General features: G+C 38.9%; 2 protein-coding genes across 2 annotated transcripts; both read left to right on the plus strand.

Moving 5' to 3' along the window:
• Window positions 1-14,491: 14,491 nt before the first annotated feature.
• Window positions 14,492-16,056, plus strand: LOC131245816 (glycine-rich cell wall structural protein). The gene has a single exon (XM_058245530.1). It carries the CDS (start codon window positions 14,535-14,537, stop codon window positions 15,903-15,905), a length of 1,371 nt encoding a protein of 456 aa, XP_058101513.1. The 5' UTR covers window positions 14,492-14,534; the 3' UTR covers window positions 15,906-16,056.
• A 1,588-nt stretch (window positions 16,057-17,644) lies between these two features.
• Window positions 17,645-19,957, plus strand: LOC131246995 (glycine-rich protein 5-like). Its single transcript, XM_058247444.1, has 2 exons — window positions 17,645-17,838; window positions 19,696-19,957. The coding sequence occupies exons 1-2, from the start codon at window positions 17,645-17,647 to the stop codon at window positions 19,955-19,957; spliced, it is 456 nt and encodes a 151-aa protein (XP_058103427.1).
• Window positions 19,958-20,179: the final 222 nt, after the last annotated feature.

The following is a 20,179-nucleotide window of genomic DNA, read 5'->3' on the forward strand; positions in this document are numbered from 1 at the left end:
TGTCCAGACCTTTCGCATCATCAAATACCCCTTACACGTGTCCCATTTAGGTGAATTTTGGGGCCACATGTCTAAGGATGGACCGCTATGGGCATCTAAGCTCCATGGTTGGTCTGGATTTTTGTTGGCCTACAAGGTGGGCCACACATGAAAGATCAGAATTCTATCATTAAAAAAATAAAGAATCGGTTACAAGAAGAGAGGCTCTGCTACATTGAGGCCCTCACTTTCATCAATCACACCATACATTCCTTCTATTCATATGTTACAACAAAGATCCACCACATGCATGTCCTAGATTCAAGATCAATGGTTGAGATGCCATCCCAACCATGATTCTAAGGTCTAGATGACTTATCATACCATGGAATTCAAGTAATCCTCTATAATGGAGGCCCATAGAGGGAAAACCCCATGCATGGGCATGCATGCATCAAATAGGCCATTTGGCCATAACTAAGGGATGATGTAGGATCTCCACCATTGATTGGTGGGTCCTACACTTCTCATTAAAAAAAAGATCTAAGAACATGAAAATAGAAATCCCAAATCTTAGGAGTACACTCACCTTAGATTGCTCCAAACTTGGACCTCCTCGCTCCTAGTTCACCAATTAAGAGATCCATATCAATGGGTGAGATTGGATTTAGATGGTTAGATTTAGAGGAATGGAGAGAAATGGGCTGAAATAATGGAGGGAAGTTGCTAGGGAAGAAGAGAAGAGAGAGAGAAATGAGAGGGAAAGAGAGAGAAACCTCTTTTAAGCTAAGTAATCATTACTTTCTTACCTTGGTTAGAGAAGGGAGATGATTGCAAGTAGGGAGTTACAACCAAAGTTGTAGGTTTAATAGGTTAGTAGGCATGTGGGTGGTGTTTGGGTGGTGGGTAGTATAGGTTATGGAATTTTGGGTGGTGTTGGGTAGTGTGTTGAAACTTGTACATTAGTGGTGGGACCATCAAGGAAAACATGCACACCACTCCTAGGTGGGCCATGTGATCATGATCAAGGACTATAATATGAGATACACACAACTTATGATCTATACATCGGATGGATACATAAGATGCGTCGTTGGAACCACAACGACGATGCGATCGCAATGGCATAGTTTTCGGGTCGATCCGAGTCGGGTCTACATGACCGAACTCAAGAATGACCGCAAGCACTACCCGAAGGTTACGGGTCGCCGAAATTTGACCGATAGGACCACGGGACCCAAATAAATGAAATGCATATTTATACACATACATGCACACATGCGAACTCGGGTCGGGTCTCACAGTAGCTAACCCTGAAATTTATTTTCTGGAAATTTGGATATAATGGCTATTGGAATGAAACTACTCTATCTGATGGGTTTTGTGCGGTAAGCTAGATGGTGGTTAATGATTGTTTAATGTCACACACACAGATAATATCATAATACATTAAGAAAACCTTTTAAGGTTTCTTGCAGGAGTATGATCACAAGTCCTACAGTCCTATGGAGCGGGATACATGTACCTGTTCTTCAGTTGGGTTCCATGGACCGCATGTGTGCATTGAATGTGGCCTGCTAGGCTACTTCTCAATTTGCTCCTTTGATTGGTCTATTTGATGAATGGACTACTTTAAGTTTTAGGACTTGACACAGAAATGGGTTGGCCTCCTTGATCATGACCTTTATCTCTTCACCACCTGCATTTTGCACATTTCAAAGGAATGCCATCACATGTGTCAACAAATATCATGGGTTTTGTGCATGCTATGCTTTATCATGTGCCTTGTGGAGTTCTCATATTCTTGCACACAGTTCAAGTGCTTCCTCAGAGAGAGGACAACATATCACTGGTTGGCTACATATAGTTTATCCCTTTAATTGATGGCATGTTTCACTATTATTATAGTGTCACTACTACATCCCTGTAATTGGATGTGACAATTGCAAAAGCTTAAACTCTTACTTTGGATGACATTCATAACATCATATAGAGTTCTTCCTGTTTCCTATGTCCACAAGTTGGAAAACTCATTTCTTATTCTTGGGGCCATTTTAATATCCTATTACATCTTTACTGCTTATAAGGTTGTCAAAGGACTGGATCTTGGTTGGTTTGGGCTTGTGCTTCAAACTTGTTGGGCCGGGTCTTTTTTATAGCCCTGATCTCACCCTGCCCATTGAAAACCCGAACTACTATATCAACCACACTTGTAGACCTCACGAGATCAGTTTGTTTCTTTTCACGTTTTCGACCTTCTTTAGAATAACAAAATTGTCTGAAAACCATGACATCTTCATCTGATTTTTGTATCTACCCCCTTCGAACACTGAACCCAATCTTTTTAGCATAGCTATTATAAAAATTGTATGCACTTTCTTCAAAAGAAAACTCCATTCCTAGTTTTGGTATTTCATCTAACATGTCACCTGTGTTGAATAGTACATCTTGCCTTACATCTTCATTGCATTGGCTTGCATTTTAAACATTTATTTCAGTATCAAATTCTAACCTTTGATATGGTTGAGAACATGCTTGACTCTCCAATGTATTATCATCCATTTCAACAATTGACCTTCAAAAATAAAAGGCGTACAAACCCTGCAAACAATTTATTTCATAATGTAAAATATGCATATGAAATATAACAATAACGGTTATAGTTATGCATAGAAAAATAAGCAACACAATTAAATAAATAAAACTCAAATGTGCCTCTAGAGTTAACTCATAGCGAAATTCCTTAAAGTCTTGGAATTGTACTGCATGGCTAAAAAAGAGGTCTTTCCAATTGAATAAAAAAGAAATATATTTTCAGATATTTTCAAAATTCTACCAAAGCTTTATTTAGAATAATGGATAGAGATTAACTTACATCAAGCTAATAATTCCATAATATGTTTGAATAGTTATGGCTATAACATACATAATCCAAAACAAAACCATCTCAATACTAACACTCTCCAAATTTTTAGAATGCAAATATTAAAATTAAATCCAGTAAAATTTCTAAATCACTTGGAGTCATTCACGTAAAAAATCATCTATTTTCCATCTACTGTACATGAACAAAATAAAAAATAAAAAAATCAATCAATCTTTTTTTTTTTTAAGGCTAATAAAAAATATATTTAAAAATTTGATAACCATAATCATCCAATGGTCCTATTCCAAATTAAATTGCCAATTGCTTTTAAGGTCTAAGAACTGAAAATTTTCTATACATAGAATTCATATTTAAAGCCTCAAAATTCATTTCTAAATACCTATAAAGATTAATAGTTTCATGCATCTGTACATATATGCATCTAAACTTTTAATCTATTAAGAAAATTATAGATTAGGGTTTTATGAAAATTAGGACAGACATTCAAAATATGAAAATTAATTTCTCATATATAAATGCTAATTAGGAATTTGAAGAATCTCAAGTTATAGATTAGGGATTTGAAAATTCTCCTAGTATGAATTTTCAATTTCTAATATAAAAATGATAATTAGGAATTAAAAATTTGAAGAATCTCAAATCATGGATTAGGGATTTGAAAAATCCCCTACCGATTTTCAATTTCAAACATTCATCGCTAATCTCTCATAAAACCATTAACGGAAGGGAGCAAAATCCGTAATCCCTGATTATCATGTAAAGAGAAGAGAGAAAGAAGAGCATACCCTTTAGTTGCTACAAGTCACTACCGCTACCTTCTCACCTTCTCGTGCCACTATTGTTAAGGGAGCTAGAAAGAGAGATGAGAAATAGGTCAATGCAGATATGAGAGAGGGAGGCCGATCTCGAGAGGAGACGGAGAACTCAATGCGAGAGAGCTAGAGGTCGTTGTTTTGTTTTTTTTTTTTTTTGTTTTTTTTTTTTTTTTTTTGCAGGAGAGGAAGCAGACGGATTGCATATCGGGTAACTCAGTACGCTTAGCGTGCTGAGTAAATTTAGTGATGTTCACTATCCTATCCACTCCGTTCATCTATTTTACCATATAATTTAAACACTTGAGACTAAAAATTAATCATGTATAAAGTTCAAATGGACCACACCACAGGAAACAGTGTGTATTGAATGTCCACTATTGAAAAATTCTTTGGGCCACTGAAGTTTTGGATCAAGCTTATATATGTGTTTTCCCTTCTTTCATGTCTTTATGATATTATGAACAGGTTGAATGACAATTAAAAATCACTATAGGGCCTAGCAAGGGGCCTAGTAAGGTTTTAACGGTGGAAATCATTACTCGTACTGTTTCCTGCCGTATAATCCACTTGATCTTTGGATATACTTAAATTTTGAGCTCAACACCTTAAATTTGCAGTAAAAACGAATGAACGGTGTGGATAGACTACATACATTTAAGGTGGGCCCAATTATGTTTACTCAGTATGATACTGTTTCCTATAGTATGATCCACCTGATCTTTGGATATACTTAAATTTTGAGCTCAACACCTTAAATTTGCAGTAAAAACGAATGAACAGCGTGGATAGACTACATACATTTAAGGTGGGCCCAACTATGTTTACTAAGTATGATAATAGGCACTCCGTAATACGATTTCCGCTGGGGATACGAAGAGAGAAACGGGCTAACGCCATTTGGAGGAGTGATGTCGGCCCACTGCCTCGTCAAGTCAGTACCCCTTACCGTACTAAGTTACTCAGTACACAGTCCGATTCTGATGCCCGCACACAGACTAGCGGGACAATTCAAATCTGTTGAATTGACTGCGTATTAAATAACACAAATTTGTCTTTTAATTCAGTGTAATGTGCAATGTAAGGATGTGAGACATTGAGTCTTATATAATTATGATGAAAATTATTTGTCAAAGATCCAGTCCGTTCATCAAATAGAGTTCACTAATTAAATTTTATCTACTAAAAATTAGTAAATCATTTTCATTGATGTAGCGACACTGGTAAGTTGAATATGGACCATTGGAATAAATTTCTAACTACCAAGAAATATTTTTTTTAAAGAATATCATATTATTGATCAAATAAATAAATAAATTATCTTCACCTACTTATAAGGGACATTACCTAATTAACTGATCAGATTTCTTACATATGCGGTGCTTCGTCCAAATAATTGACATATGTACAATTTTCTTTTGGTTATCCCACCATCTTTGAAAAGATTCATCTTCCGCTTTTCTCTCACTCTTCATTGAATGCATTTCTTTTCTCTCGATGATACAAAAATGGAAACAAACATACTCATCTTGGAAACGGATTGGCTACTCCCCCTGACACCAGCCAATGGCTGGTGGTCGGTGCTCTGTGGGGCCCTCTATGATTTATGTGCTTCAGCCATTCCGTCCATCTATTTTTAGAGATAATTTTATGTTATGAGACCTAAAATGAGCTATATCCCAATCTCGATTGGACCACATAACAGGAAACAGTGTTGAATGAGTGCTGACCATTAAAAACATTTTGAGGCCATAAAAGTTTTGGATCAAGCTGATTTTTGTTTTTTCTCTTATCTGGGCCTGTATAATCTAATCAACAGATTGGATGTCAAATAAACAGTACAGTAGGCCTTAGGAGGATTTTAATGGTGGATATCCAATCTCTATTGTTTTCATGTGGTGTGGTCCACCTGAGATGTATATACCTCTCATTTTTGACATTAAGCCCTAAAATGATCTTTAAAATTGAATTAACAGAATGGATGAAACACATATATCATGGTGGGATCCACAGCACACCGACCACTAGCCACAGGGCTGGTGTCAGGGGGAGTAGCCAATCCGCTCCCACTCATCTTCTACCCAGAGAAGGCTCTGTGAGGCCCACCATGATGTATGAGTTTTATCCACGCTCACCATCTATTTTTCTGATCATTTTAGTTCATGAACCTAAAAACGAGACAGATCCAAGGCTTAATTGGACCACACAATGGTGACTTAATGGCCACCATTAAAAATTTCTTGAGAGCTAGAAGTCTTAGATCAAGTTAATATTTGTGTTTTCCCTTCATCCATCTCCGTGTGAACTTATGAACAGGTAAGATGGCAAATAAACATCATGGTCGGCCCTAGGAAGATTTCAATGTCATTGTCGCAACTGCCTTTTGTGGTGTGGTCCAATTGAGTTTTGGATTTGACTTGTTTTTGGGATTATGTACTAAAATAATTTGAGAAAATGGATGAACAGTGTGGATATAACACATGCATCATAGTTAGCCCAAAGAATGTGGCAGGTCAACACAGCACCAGCTTGGGTTGCTGTGTCGCTACCCTTGCAAGTCGGGTGATGGTTTGTAACATGGGTCACACGGTATCGGGTGTTTCACTCACCGTGGGGCTTCGTTCATATATGTGTTGTATATCCAAGACGTCCATTAGTTTTTCCAGATCAATTTAGTGCATGATCTCAAAAATGAAGTATATCCAAATCTCAAGTAGACCACACCAAAGTAAACAGTGGTGATTAACCATTAAAACTTAATGGGGGCTACAAAAGTTTTGGATCAAGCTAAAGTTTGTGTTTTCCCTTTATTCAGGTCTCTCTGACCTTATCGACAAGTTGGATGTCAAAAAATCATTACAATAGGCCTTGGGAAGTTTTTAATGGCAGGCGCTCAATGTCTATTTTTTCTAGTGGTGTGGTCCACTTGAGATTACATCTGCTTCATTTTTGTGAACATATATTATGATTATGTGTAAAAACTGATAAATGGCGTGGATATACAATTCATACATGAAGGTGGGCCCCATGGTCTGGGAAGCACCCCACTGCTCATCACTCGGGTAACACGGATCTGGTCCCTAACAACCAGGAGCGATCGAAAACAGTGCCCACCCTATATTTTATATTGGGCCCACCGTGATGTGTACCGTGAGATCCACTCGGATCATTGGATGAGTAGTTCGATGTAGGGCTCAGAGCAAAAAAATTAAGCAGCTATGTGATTCAAGTGGGCCATACCAATGGAAACAATTAGGAGAGACGTCCACCCTTGATTGTTACTGATCTCAATGTGATGAGCATGTGAAATCTATTCCAACCATTAGACACCACACCAACTGATAGGCCTACTACCTAAAATTCAGGCCCATACATGATTCAAGTGGGCCATACCAAGGAAAACAGTTTCAATGGTTAGCTTTCCCTGTACATTATTTTCAATAGAGATGGGGCTGATTTTCAGGACCTGGGTGTAACATGGGGTGACTTACCTAATGGTTGGGGTGGATTTTACATAAACACCGTGACAGAGACATCCCAAGCCAGCAACTCCTCTCCCTCTTTAACTAACTTCTCCCTATCCATCGTTTATTAACATTAATTAGCATTTAATACATACGGTTAGGTGGACGGTCCAACTAGTTGTGTGTGAGCATTTCTCATGTACGTATATAATGTATATATACGGGGAAATGGTACTTTGAGGTCGACCTCATGGGAACTTCCCATGAGGTTGAGCTGTGTGGGCCCCATCGTGATGTGAGTTGAACATCTACCCCATCAGTAAGATGCACCATTCCATGGGGCCACGGGATGAAAAATCAAGTCAATAAATGACTTGGGTGGGCCACACCACATATAACAGTTGAGAGGAGTGATATCTCATTAAAACATTCGTAATAATTTATTGGGCCTAAGAATATTTGGTCCACAAATCCAGCCCACTGTATGTGTTCCACTTGGCCAAGGGGTAATACAAAGTTTCAACCACATCCAAAACGCTGGTGGGCCTCACCAAGTGCTTTTATATGTTTTAATATTGTCTTCTCATAGTTTTAGATGGTATGGCCCACTTGAATTCCTTATACGGTTGATTTTGGGGGTATCCCATAATCTAAAGGGGGTCCATCGAATGCACGGTGTTGATGTTCAACACACATCACGGTGGGGCCCGCACAGCTCGACCTCACTTCCCATGAGGTCAACATCACGGTACCATTTGTCATATATCTCTACAGAGTCATGCTCACCCTTGCACCTATGCATGTGTGTATATGTGCCATGGGTGTCTAACTCAAATGATCATTGTGATGGGGAATCCCATGAAACTCTAAGGGAGAAATTTTCACCTTGATCTAAAATTCTGGTGGGCCATAGCAAAGAGAAATACAAATCAAGAGAGGAAATTATTTTCATTTTTCATGGCCCACCAAAGTTATGGATCAAAGTAAAAATTACGTCCAGGGGGCTTTATGAGGTGTTGCTTCACGTGGACCATACATATTTTAGAGTCACATTAAGTAGGATGAGTTCTCAAAATAGTTGGGACGAGTTCCATGCGAACTGGTGCACAGCTTAGCTTTATATATATATACACACACACACACATACATACACACATACACGCATGTGTGCACCTTTGCACATGTGTCATGAGTGTCTAATCCGAATGATTCATGTGATGCGGAATCCCATGAAACTCTAACCGACAAATTTTCACTCTGATTTGAAATTTTGGTAGGTCCTGGCAAAGAGAAATACAAATCAAGGAAGGAAACTATTTTAATTTTTCATAGCCCACCAAAGTTTTGGAGCAGACAAAAAATTAAGCCTAGGTTCTATGAGGCGTTCCTTTACCTAAACTGTTTAGTTTTTGGATTCACACAACGGATGATGAGTACTCGAAGAGTTGGCACGATGTAAACGGGTGAGCGTCATTGAGCATCCGGCTCTCTCTCTCATATATATATATATATATATATATATATATATATATATATATATATATATATATATATATATATATATATATGGAACTCATGCCTGACTAGATCAGGTACGGCCCAAGGTGGTTCAGGCCCGAAAGTCTAATGAGCCAGCCTGGCACATTGGCAGCCCTGGTCGTTAACAATAAATGAAGAGAACCACTAAATGATATTTGTGCAGGACATTGAAGAGGTGATTCGTAGGAGACGTGTCAACATGGCTTGCTTGTGCTGGATCAGGGCCATTAAATAGGTGGGTTCCACCATGAACGCCCAATGGGACAGAAATCCGGCTGGTCTGGTCACTCCGGTGGGCCACATGTCAGTTAGCAAGAGAAAATAAATTTTCATCCTACGGGTAAGGACAATGAACAGTCTGATATTCATGAATGCAGATGTCTGGCCCACCTATTGAATGGAGCAGCTTATCTTTCTTTCCTGTGGGGCCCATTTGGCAATGCAAGTGGCATCAATCCTACGTGAATAGACGGGATCACGTGGTGGCAAAGAAGGATACGTCTCAAAGGAGCCTTAAATGGATGGCTGGCATTACCTACTTACTTCTCACCACTCAACGGTGACAGGAGTAAACGTCGATATTAGAGTTCTCATGGCGTGAGTGGCACGCATGTAACTCAATTTGAACCACTTATATCATGGGCCCTATTTTAGATGGACCATAGCCCAAAACTTTGTGGACCAACTTACGAAATTGCCTGTTTGTCGACATATCTAATGGACCGTCAAAACAAAAAGTAAATTAGAGTCTAAGTTAGTAGACCAAATGTCCACCACTCATCGGTAAGGATCCTCCTATCAATCAGATTCTGGAATTATGATCTGATCTCAACCGTTTACTGAGTGAAAAAGAGAGATCAGAAATTCCCACGTGAGAATTTTAGTGCACCACCGACATAGAAAAAAAAGAAAGAAATAAAGAAATAAAAGAAAAGAAGAGAAAAAGAATGGACCATTCTACCTTTGCTAGGCCCACACTGTTAGGCTGGCGATATTCGCACCCCACTAGTGATTAAACCAATTTACAAAAGGGTTACATCAAATCTGTCTTTAGGATACAATAAGCCTCTTCTCTAAGACCGAAGAAATATGAGTTTCGGCCTAAAATATCCAAAAACTGCACCCCAAATATACTTTTACAGCGTATAATCCTAACTTCTGTGCCATTACAACTTATCTCCTAAAAACTATTTGTAATTTACTGCTTGAAAAACTATTTGTAGTTTAGCACTTGAAAACTATCACTTTTCAAAAATCATTCAAAACCGAAAATGGAAAAGAAGAAGAAGATGGAGATGAGATGGTTGGAACTGTGATTTTCGAATTGACCCAAAGATGGGTTTATAAAAAATAACAAAAGTTGCTTTAAAACCATTTTTCATGAAAAGACATTTTCTTTTATGGTGTCTTTTCAATAATGACATCCTTTCACCATTAATGACATATTTTACCACCATTTTGAATTCAAATAATGCTTCATTTACTAAGAGGCACCACCCAGCAACCACGTATGCAAGCGTCGCGACCGGTGATGTATCCAAGCCATCCAATATCAGAATAGTAAGATGGGTCGTAATTGAGATCAAATGAATAGTCGTGAAAAATAAACCAAACTTTTCTAATCCGTCAACTTATTTCTAGTATCTGAGTTCTCCTACTGAATGGACCACATGTATATTTTGGCAATAACATCTACAGTGAGGTCTGGCTAATGGATGGCTTGGATATTTCCCATGTCCACCTATTTATTGGGTTTTGCTAGGGTACAGTGGCCCTGCACCACAGATTGATAGGGACTGGTTTTCATGGTTGCAGTTTGTATTTTTTTATTTTGGGTTAGTTTGTTAGTACACACCCTGCTGCTAGTACTTACTCCACTGTTAGCCACCCCCACTAAGGAATCGATACCAACACCCTAGTGTTGAAATGATGTATCTTTACTTTGTCAACCACTCTAGCTATGGATCTGTTTTTGATTCAACAATCATGAAAAGGTACAACTCTTTTTTTAAATTTTCTTTTATAAATTAAAAATTCTTTTTCTTATTAAAAAAAAAAAATCTAACACACGCACCTATCCAAGTCATCTAATATATATATATATATATATATAACCTGGTAAGAAGCATTTGTTGAACAAGTAATTGTGTATGGATCGATGAATATTTAATGAATCATTTTTAAATTCAAGATATAAAGGTTTGAGTCATCAATGAAGCATGGTTATAAGATTAATTAATTTTTTCAATTGGGTTTGCATTTTCTAACTCAAACCCAGCTGGAGGACCTTGACAATCTAACCCAAACTCCGGTTGGGTCAATCTGGCTCATTTCAACTCAAACCCATGCTGCAGCCCCATACCAAATGCAAGAATTTCTAGAGTGCATGCCCATGAACAATCTCAATCTATTAAAATATCAAACATAAACAATTCCATAGTGAAAAAGTAGAAATTTGAGAAATTTTCAAGATAGAGTTCATGCCGACACATGAAAAAAAAAGTGGGCCCTCCACCTTTAATGGGTCTATGAATCTAGAGATATTTTTGGTCCCTACTATTATATTTTTGTGATATCATGAAATCATATTTATGAATTTAACCGGGTTCAGTGGCCCATGATAGCCACAGAAGGTAGGTGGCTCCATTTAACGCTTTTGACTCTATATAAATCTTTTACCCCTATTGAACTAGGATGAAAATCACTTTTGTTACTGATTTACCTTCTTTCAAAATTAAAATAAAAAATTTACTTTCTGGTTGAAGTGGGACTGTAAACACAAATACTTTGGTGTCACATCCTCTAGTTTTCAAGTAAGTGGATGTGTTGCCAAATAAATTACATGCTTTCTCTAGCTAGTTCAGTACTTTCAATCCAAACGGGCCATAAATGATTATTTGAACCCTTTATGTACATTATTCAACAGGTGATAATGTAAGAAGATGAAATATTTAATGGGTTACATTTTAAATCCAAAATTTAAAGGTCAGGATCATCAATGAAGCATGATAATGAGATTAGAGCATATATATATATATATATATATATATATATATATATGGAGAAGAAGATGAACGGCTCATATTAATATAGGGATGCAATTGAACCTAGAAACCTGGTACCTATGAAATGCAGACAATCTTGTCTTTGGCATTTAGAAGGACAGATATTTTGTGAGGTCCTACATGCTACATGATTTTTATTTTTATTTTTTTATATTTTTTTTGTGAATATATATTATTGAAACATGCTGTATAATCTTTCCTAGGAGCAACTTGTTTTCAAAGTCTGCCATAAGGTCGTCGTAGGCTGATTGACATGGTATATGAGCCCAAAAATGAGGTGGACCAAAAAAATCAAGTGGGCCAAACCACATGAAATAGTGGGGATTGAACGGTCATCTAAAAACCTTGGGGGCCACAGAAGGTTCGGATTTACACTACATGGCATTGTAAGTGTACTCGCTAGTGTGCAGTTTGTTATTGCACTCCCCTCACAAAGTACAAACAAGTCCTTTGAGTGTAATTCATGAGATACTCATCAGCACATCTCAAAGTGAAGATGCCGGATCTAAAAAGGCAGGCCAATCTGATCATCAAGTGGGCTAAACGTATAACGGCAAATCTGGACCGTCCATTCCAATTTTGTAAGTGTTCGTCTGGTTTTTACAGGTGTAGCTAGCCCCTGATTATTGTATCATTGGCCTATTCGTTTCAGACACGTCATCTATTCATTGGTCTCTGATGTCACACACATCTTTGCCTTGTTTCCACGTGTGAAGCAAGTGCACCTAGCTGTTTTTTGTCTACTGTGTTTGGATTAAATTCTAGCTCAAATCGTATATTTCCCTACGAGTTTGATTTGCTTCGTCGCGACTCAAGATGCAGCTTGTGTCCCTACCCACCTAGGCCCACATGCTGGAATGATCCGATGATTTGAGCCGTTCATATTCTCGTCACTTCTACATATAAGCAATTCTCCTGTAATCATGCTTCATTGATGATCCTAACCTTTGATTTTTTGAGTTGAATTTGGGATATTGAAAATATTCTTCTCATTGTTCTAAACTCATCTAGCTAATGAGTGTCGGTCATAATCATTTGTTTAACTAAGTTAGCATAGAGTCGTAATATGTACAGTTCGGATCGTCAGACCACTCAGCATGTGGGTCCCGCTTTAGCGGCCATACAGAGGCAAAATGCACTCTTTTGGACTACACCACACGAAACAGTGGTGATTGAGTGCCTCACCATTAAAAATTCAAAGGTCCGGTTTTCGTAATGTTTATTTGCAATCCAACCTGTTTATAATGTCAATAAGATCTGGATGAAGGGAAAATATAAATTATCAGATTGATCCAAGATTTTTGTGGCCCACAAAAAGCTTTTAATAATTATTCATCACTCTTTCTATTGGTATGGTCCACCTGAGATTTGGATCTTCTTATGATTTTGGATAGTGTCCTAAAATGAGATGGAAAAACAGATGGACGGTGTGGATGTACAAAAAATAAATCAAGGTGGGACCCACATGGTTAAGAACAGCTATCCGCTTCCCAGTCGAAACAAGAATAAAATGATTTGCCATGAGCATTCATAATGTGTGGTGTCTCTTCTGCTAGATACACCGTGCAATGCATTTCAATCCAGACCGTCCAAGTGAAAAGGTTAGCTGTAAAAATTCACCACGCGAAGTGAAAAGACTAAGATTACTGAAATAGTTTGCGATTTAGATGGCTCTATCAGATACACGCGAGGTCTGCCGTGAGTGAGATGTAAGTGAAGTAGTGTCCGTGAGGAAAGATCCATCTTAGATAATACCAGCCATGAGAGGTGGCGAATGGTCTGCATCCTTTCTCCTGAAAGTTCACTTACCCAACTGCCCAAGCATGTGGTAATAAATGGGAATTTAAAGAGGAGTAACAAATGGGAGTCTCGTCTGACATTAACATCTTTCATCACTGTACACGTGTCAATCTTGTACGCATGCATAAAATCCAGTCCGTTCACCGGGTAGGCCCATCTTTAGATATGCCCGGGGCCAAATTAGCCCAGCCTCTGCTAATCACGGCGGCAACCCTGGGCGTTCAATCTAGACAGGTACTTCTGCGTAAACTGAGAGTCATGTAGGTGTAATTTTAATGAGATCCACCCCGTTCATCAGGTACACTGCCTCATGATTAACCGTTGGACCCAAAATCATGATAATCCAAAATGAAGGTAGGCCACATCAGAGGAAACGGTTGGGATGGAACATGAACCGTTAGTTTTGTGCAGGTCCCACTGTAGAGTTTTATCTGCCATCCAATCCAGTCATCCAATGTGCCTCATCAAGATTACGAAAAAAAACACCTGAAAATTATAGTATTACTAAACTCAGGTGAGCCATACCACGTGAATTTAGAAGTTTAAGGTAAAATGTTAAAAGGTTGCTCACCTGAGTGTTAAATCAACCTTATTTTTGGGACATAAGCTGAAATTGAATGTTTTAGCTAATGAACGGCCTGGATTTATTGCCACGTTAGTCATTTCTCCTATCAGAGAAAGTAACAGAGGTAGTGATGCCGCAAGCGTTTTTCTTCTTGTTTCTCATACATTTGTTAATTGTTATTTTAAAAGTAAACAGTAGTGATGAACATTCTTGATGAATCACACGTGTGCTAGATAGACACGTATGACGTGAAGAAGATGCTAATTCTAACGCGAGGGAGTTTCGGTGCGAGTACCGTCACATTTATGGTTGAGCTACCAACTGCATAGAGCATTTATGGGTACATGCACGAGAATCCCTATAAAAACGACTATCGTGCTCAAAACACATCAGAAAACGAGCTCTCTCAGATCATCCGGCAAGATGTCACGTGGCGCTCGGAGGCTCTTCCTGCTATCATTGCTCTGTTTCAATGTTCTGGTAGTGAGTGTTGTTGGGAGAGATGTAGTGAGAGTGACGGAGGAAGATGGTGAAGAGAGTGAGAAGTTTCTTGGTGATGGTAAGGGAGGTGGGTTTGGGGGAGGTTTTGGTGGAGGCACTGGTAATGGGGGTGGGTTTGGGGGCGGTTTTGGTGGAGGCACTGGCGGTGGAGCTGGTGCTGGGGGAGGGTTTGGCGGTGGAATCGGTAAAGGGGGTGGAATTGGTGGAGGTGGTGGAGGTGGCGGTGGCGGTGGGTTCGGTAAAGGCGGAGGCGGCGGTGTAGGCGGCGGTGCTGGTGGTGGGTTTGGTAAAGGTGGGGGCGGCGGTGCTGGGGGTGGTTTTGGTAAGGGTGGTGGAATTGGTGGAGGTGGTGGTAAAGGTGGTGGGATAGGAGGTGGCGGTGGTTTTGGTAAAGGTGGTGGTGGTGGTGCCGGTGGTGGAGCTGGTGGTGGGGGAGGTTTTGGCAAAGGTGGTGGTGGAGGTGCAGGAGGTGGATTTGGAAAGGGTGGTGGAGTTGGTGGCGGGAAGGGTGGTGGAATTGGTGGTGGTGCTGGCGGTGGGTTTGGAAAGGGTGGTGGACTAGGTGGCGGCGGTGGAAAGGGTGGTGGAATTGGGGGTGGTGCTGGCGGTGGATTCGGCAAGGGTGGCGGAATAGGCGGCGGCGGCGGTAATGGTGGTGGAATTGGAGGTGGTGCCGGTGGTGGATTTGGCAAGGGTGGTGGACTAGGAGGCGGCGGCGGTAAGGGTGGTGGAATTGGAGGTGGTGCTGGCGGTGGATTTGGCAAGGGTGGTGGACTAGGTGGTGGTGGCGGTACGGGTGGTGGAATTGGGGGTGGTGCGGGCGGTGGATTTGGCAAGGGTGGTGGACTAGGTGGTGGCGGCGGTACGGGTGGTGGAATTGGGGGTGGTGCGGGCGGTGGATTTGGCAAGGGTGGTGGACTAGGTGGTGGCGGCGGCAAGGGTGGTGGAATTGGTGGCGGTGGCGGTGAGGGTGGTGGAATTGGTGGTGGCGCTGGCGGCGGATTCGGCAAGGGTGGTGGACTAGGCGGCGGTGGTGGTACGGGTGGTGGAATTGGTGGCGGTGCTGGTGGTGGATTTGGGAAAGGTGGTGGAATTGGCGGAGGTACCGGGGGAGGAATTGGCGGAGGAGTGGGAGGAGGCTCAGGAGGTGGGTTTGGCAAGGGTGGTGGATTCGGTGGAGGTGTTGGCGGTGGTGCTGGAGGTGGTTTTGGCGGTGGGGCTGGCGGAGGTGGTGGATTTGGTGGCGGTGGCGGTGGCGGAGGAGGTGGTGGGATTGGTGGAGGATCTCATTGAGCGTGCTACGTTGCATGGCCACCTTCTTACTTTCTCGTTTTATTATCTAGTGAATTGCTATCTCATCGTTAGATTTTAATATCAAATAATTTACTATTAATCATGTATTCTTATAGAAATATCAAATGAGAGTGTCTATGTTTTCTATCTATTTGAGGATTACCATGTATTTTCTCCAATAATAAGTGAAGTGAGGAATGCTGGCAAACTTGGGTCCATATGACTGGCAAACTGGAGTTGTTTGAAAGCCCACCCTCACTATGCAAATTCCATGTTTCTAGTGACCTTGAGTTTGTCCATTTGTCTGGTTTGGTGAACAATTGACTCGGCCTAAAGGTCCAATCTAGTTTTAACTTATAGCATGTTTATTTCACCAGTTACTCTAATAATGCGATGACAATATCATTATGATTTTACCACAACCAAATTGTTGGTAAATGTTGAGAGCACCGTAATGATTCATTTTTAATATTAGTTTAGATAGGAAGGTAATTCTGCCTTGAAAATCGAAACTATAATATAGGAATTGCAGTTGTAATTAAAATATGTGGGCTCCACCATAATGTATGTTTCTGATCCATACGGCCTATCCATTTTAGGGTATAAGCTCAAAATTGAGGCAGATTTTATGCTCTAGTGGACCACACCACATGAAACAATGGGGATAATAACGTCGACCATTAAAAACTAAAATTGGTACAGGACATGCAGTGATGTATTTTTGTCATCCAATGTATTTATAAGGTCAAAAAGTCATTAATCAACTAAAAACACAAACATTAGCTTGATTCAAAACTTTCATCGCCCTAAAGAAGTTTTCAATTATAGGTATTTGATTTCCATTGTAAAATTTGGTGCGGTTCACATGCATTCTAGATTTTTCTCGTTTTTACGCTCATACCTTAAATGAGTTGATAAAACCAATGAACGGTGTGGATCGGACATATTAAAATGGACCCCACAAATTTAGCATGCATGTCTAGTTTTTCTCATCGATTTTAGTGCACTGGTCAACCTCGTCTAGCCATTTTAAATGAATTTAAAAGGGTACATAATTCTTACCCATTTACCAACATTTACTTTGGTTAATGATTAACCAAATAGGTAACTGATAAGTAATTTGTAAACGTTACATTTTTTTTATAGTATTACCATGTAAATTTTCAATTTAAGCGATAATAGTTGATTTTTGTAATGATTTAACATTGAAGTAATGTAAAAGTTTTATCATAATGATTTTAATAATTGTACCATGGATAAATCAAATAATGTAAAAGTACTATCACGATCAAATGTAACTAAGGTCAAGAGACATGTAATGTAGTTTGTAACCATTGCCTATTTTATTTATATTACTATTATAATGGGTGAAATAAACAGGTCCTTAAGTTTGGGTTTAAATTCAGATTCAGTCTTTACCCTAAGCATGCATGCATGTTGAATAGCCTTTCAAATAAAGATAATTATTGAATAATATTAGCCAAATCGGGTGCTTGAATGGGTATATAAGAAAGATATTTGTGTGCGTACTCAAATCCTATTAGACATGTGTTAGACCCAAACACATGAATCCAAATCTAACTCCATTATAGTAGGTACTTAACGAATATATCCTAACCCAACTAAAGTAAATCAATTTAGGTTATTAAATAAGCCTCACACATCATGGGCTTATCTTGATAATAAGTTACTTTACATGACATACTTATGCCTCAAGTAGCTTATCTTTGTTGGAATGTATGGCCATTGGTGGAGGAGTGGGAGGAAGCATCGGAGGTGGGTTTGGCAAGGGTGGTAGATTCGGTGAAGGTGTCAGCGGTGGCTCTGGAGGTGGTTTTGGTAGTGGTGGTGGGCTGGTAGAGGGGGTTGATTTTGCGGTGGTGGTGGAAAAGGTGGTGGGATTGGTGGGTGATCTCATTGAGCGTGCTATATTGTATGGCTACCTTTTACTATTCTAATTTTATTATGTACGTGAAATGCTATCTCATCTTTAGATTTTAATATTTAGCTAATAATTATGTATTTTTATGGAAATATCAAATAATAGTGTCTATTTCTTTTATATCAATTTGAGGATTATCGTGTATTTTCTCCAATAATAAGTGAATTTAGGAATGTTGATTGCACTCCCACAAGTGCACTTTCAAAGTGCATGTAAATTATCACCAGCGAACTTGAGTTGTATGCGTGGCAAATTGGAATATAGTTTGAAAGCCCATCCCCACTCCGCAAATTTCATGTTTCTAGTGCTCTTGGGTTTGCCCATTTGTCTGATTTGGTCAGGTATTGGCTTTCCTTAAACAATTGACTTGGCCTAAAGGTCCAATCTGATTTGAACTTATGACCCTCTTACTTCACCAATTACTCTAGTAGTAAGAGGAAAATATGCTATCATTACAATTTTACTACAGCCAAACCAAACACCTTAATCATTAGTCAAATGCTGATTTACTTAAGGGCTTGTTTGGTTACAAGTAATTGCTGGTAAATGTTAGGAGCATCTTAATGATTAATTTTTAATAGCTGTTTGGATATAAGGGAAAATAGGAAGGTAATTCTGTCTTAAAAATCCAAACTATATTGTAAGGGATTGCTTTTGTAAAGTCCATGTGCCCTGTCATGATATATGTTTCTGATCCACATTGGTCATCCATTTTAATAGCTCATTTTAGGTATAAGCTCAAAAATGATGCAGATTTTATGCTCATGTAAATCACACCACAGGAAACAATGAGATAATAATGCCAACCATTAAAAATTAAAATTGGTGCAGGACACACAATGATGAGTTTCTGTCATCCAATCTCTTCATACAGTTAGAAAGTCATTAATGAACTGAAAACACAAACATTAGATTGATCCAAAACTTTCGTTGCCCTAAAAAAGTTTTTAACAGTAGGCATTCGATTTCCAGTGTGATCCACATGCATTCTAGTTTTATCTCATTTTTAAGCTCATGCTTTAAAATGAGCTGATAAAATGAATGAACAGTATGGATCAAACACATACATTAAAGTGGACCCCACAATTTTTAGTGTGATTTGTTTGTCTCCACATTGATTTTAGTGCACTAGTCAACCTTGTCTAATTATTACCCATTTACAAACATTTACTTTGGTAAATAGTTAACCAAACATATTAGAGATAATTATTTTTTTTTGTAAATCTTGCACTTTATTATAGTATTACCATGTAACTTTTCAATCTAAACAATAATAATTGATTTTTGTGATGATTTGACATTAAAGTAATGTAAAAAATTTATCATCATAATTTTAACAATTTTACTGAGGCTAAATAAATAAAAAATGTAAAAGTACTATCATGGTCAAATGTAACTAAGTTCAGGAGACAAGTAAGGTAAGTTGTAACTATTGCCTTTTTTTTTTTATATTAATTTTATAATAAGTGAAACAAACAGGCCGTTAAGTTCGGGTCTAAATTCGAAATTAGTCTTTACCCTAGGTATTCATGTCGAATGGCCTTTTAAACAATTATAATTATTGAATAATAAGGGCCAAATCGGGTACTTGAATGGGTATATAAGGAATATATTTGTATGCGTGCTCAAATCCTATTAGATGTGTTAGACTCAAAACACATTAATCCAAATCTAACCCTATTATAATAGGTATTGAACGATAATAGATCCTGGCCCAACCTAAGTAAATCAAATTGAGTTATCAAATAAGCCTCACACGCAGGGGTTCATTTGGATGGTAAGATATTTTACATAGCATGCTTATGCCTCAAGTAGCTTATCTTTGTTGGAATGTATGGCCATTGGTAGTGGAATTGGCGGAGGAGTGGGAGGAGGCTTAGGAGGTGGGTTTGGCAAGGGTGGTGGATTCGGTGAAGGTGTCTGGGGTGGCTCTGGAGGTAGTTTTGGAGGTGGTGGTGGGGCTGGCAGAGGTGGTGGATTAGGCGGCGGTGGCGGAGGAGGTTGTGGGATTGGTGGGGGATCTCATTTAACGTGCTTCATTACATGGCCACCTTTTTTCTTTTCTCGTTTGATTATGTACGTGAAATGCTATCTCATTGTTAGATTTTAATATCATATCATTAGCTAATAATTATGTATTCTTATGGAAATATCAAGTGAGAGTGTCTATGTTTTCTATCCGTTTAAAGATTATTGTGTATTTTCTCCAATAATAAGTGAATTGAAGAATATTTACTACATTCCCACAACTACACTTTTAAAGTGCATGTTACTCCTTAACAATGAACTTGAGTTGTATGTGTGGAAATTTGGAATAGTTTGAAAGGCAACC

The sequence above is a fragment of the Magnolia sinica genome, chromosome 5, assembly GCF_029962835.1.
Source record: "Magnolia sinica isolate HGM2019 chromosome 5, MsV1, whole genome shotgun sequence".
Classification (NCBI taxonomy): domain Eukaryota; kingdom Viridiplantae; phylum Streptophyta; class Magnoliopsida; order Magnoliales; family Magnoliaceae; genus Magnolia; species Magnolia sinica.

Coding starts and splice junctions, on each gene's coding strand:
- LOC131245816 (XM_058245530.1), top strand. CDS start 14,535: ATGTCACGTGGCGCTCGGAGGCTCTTCCTGCTATCATTGCTCTGTTTC.
- LOC131246995 (XM_058247444.1), top strand. CDS start 17,645: ATGGCCATTGGTGGAGGAGTGGGAGGAAGCATCGGAGGTGGGTTTGGC. Junction 17,839..19,695: donor CTCATTGAGCGTGCTATATT/GTATGGCTACCT, acceptor GGCCATTGGTAG/TGGAATTGGCGGAGGAGTGG.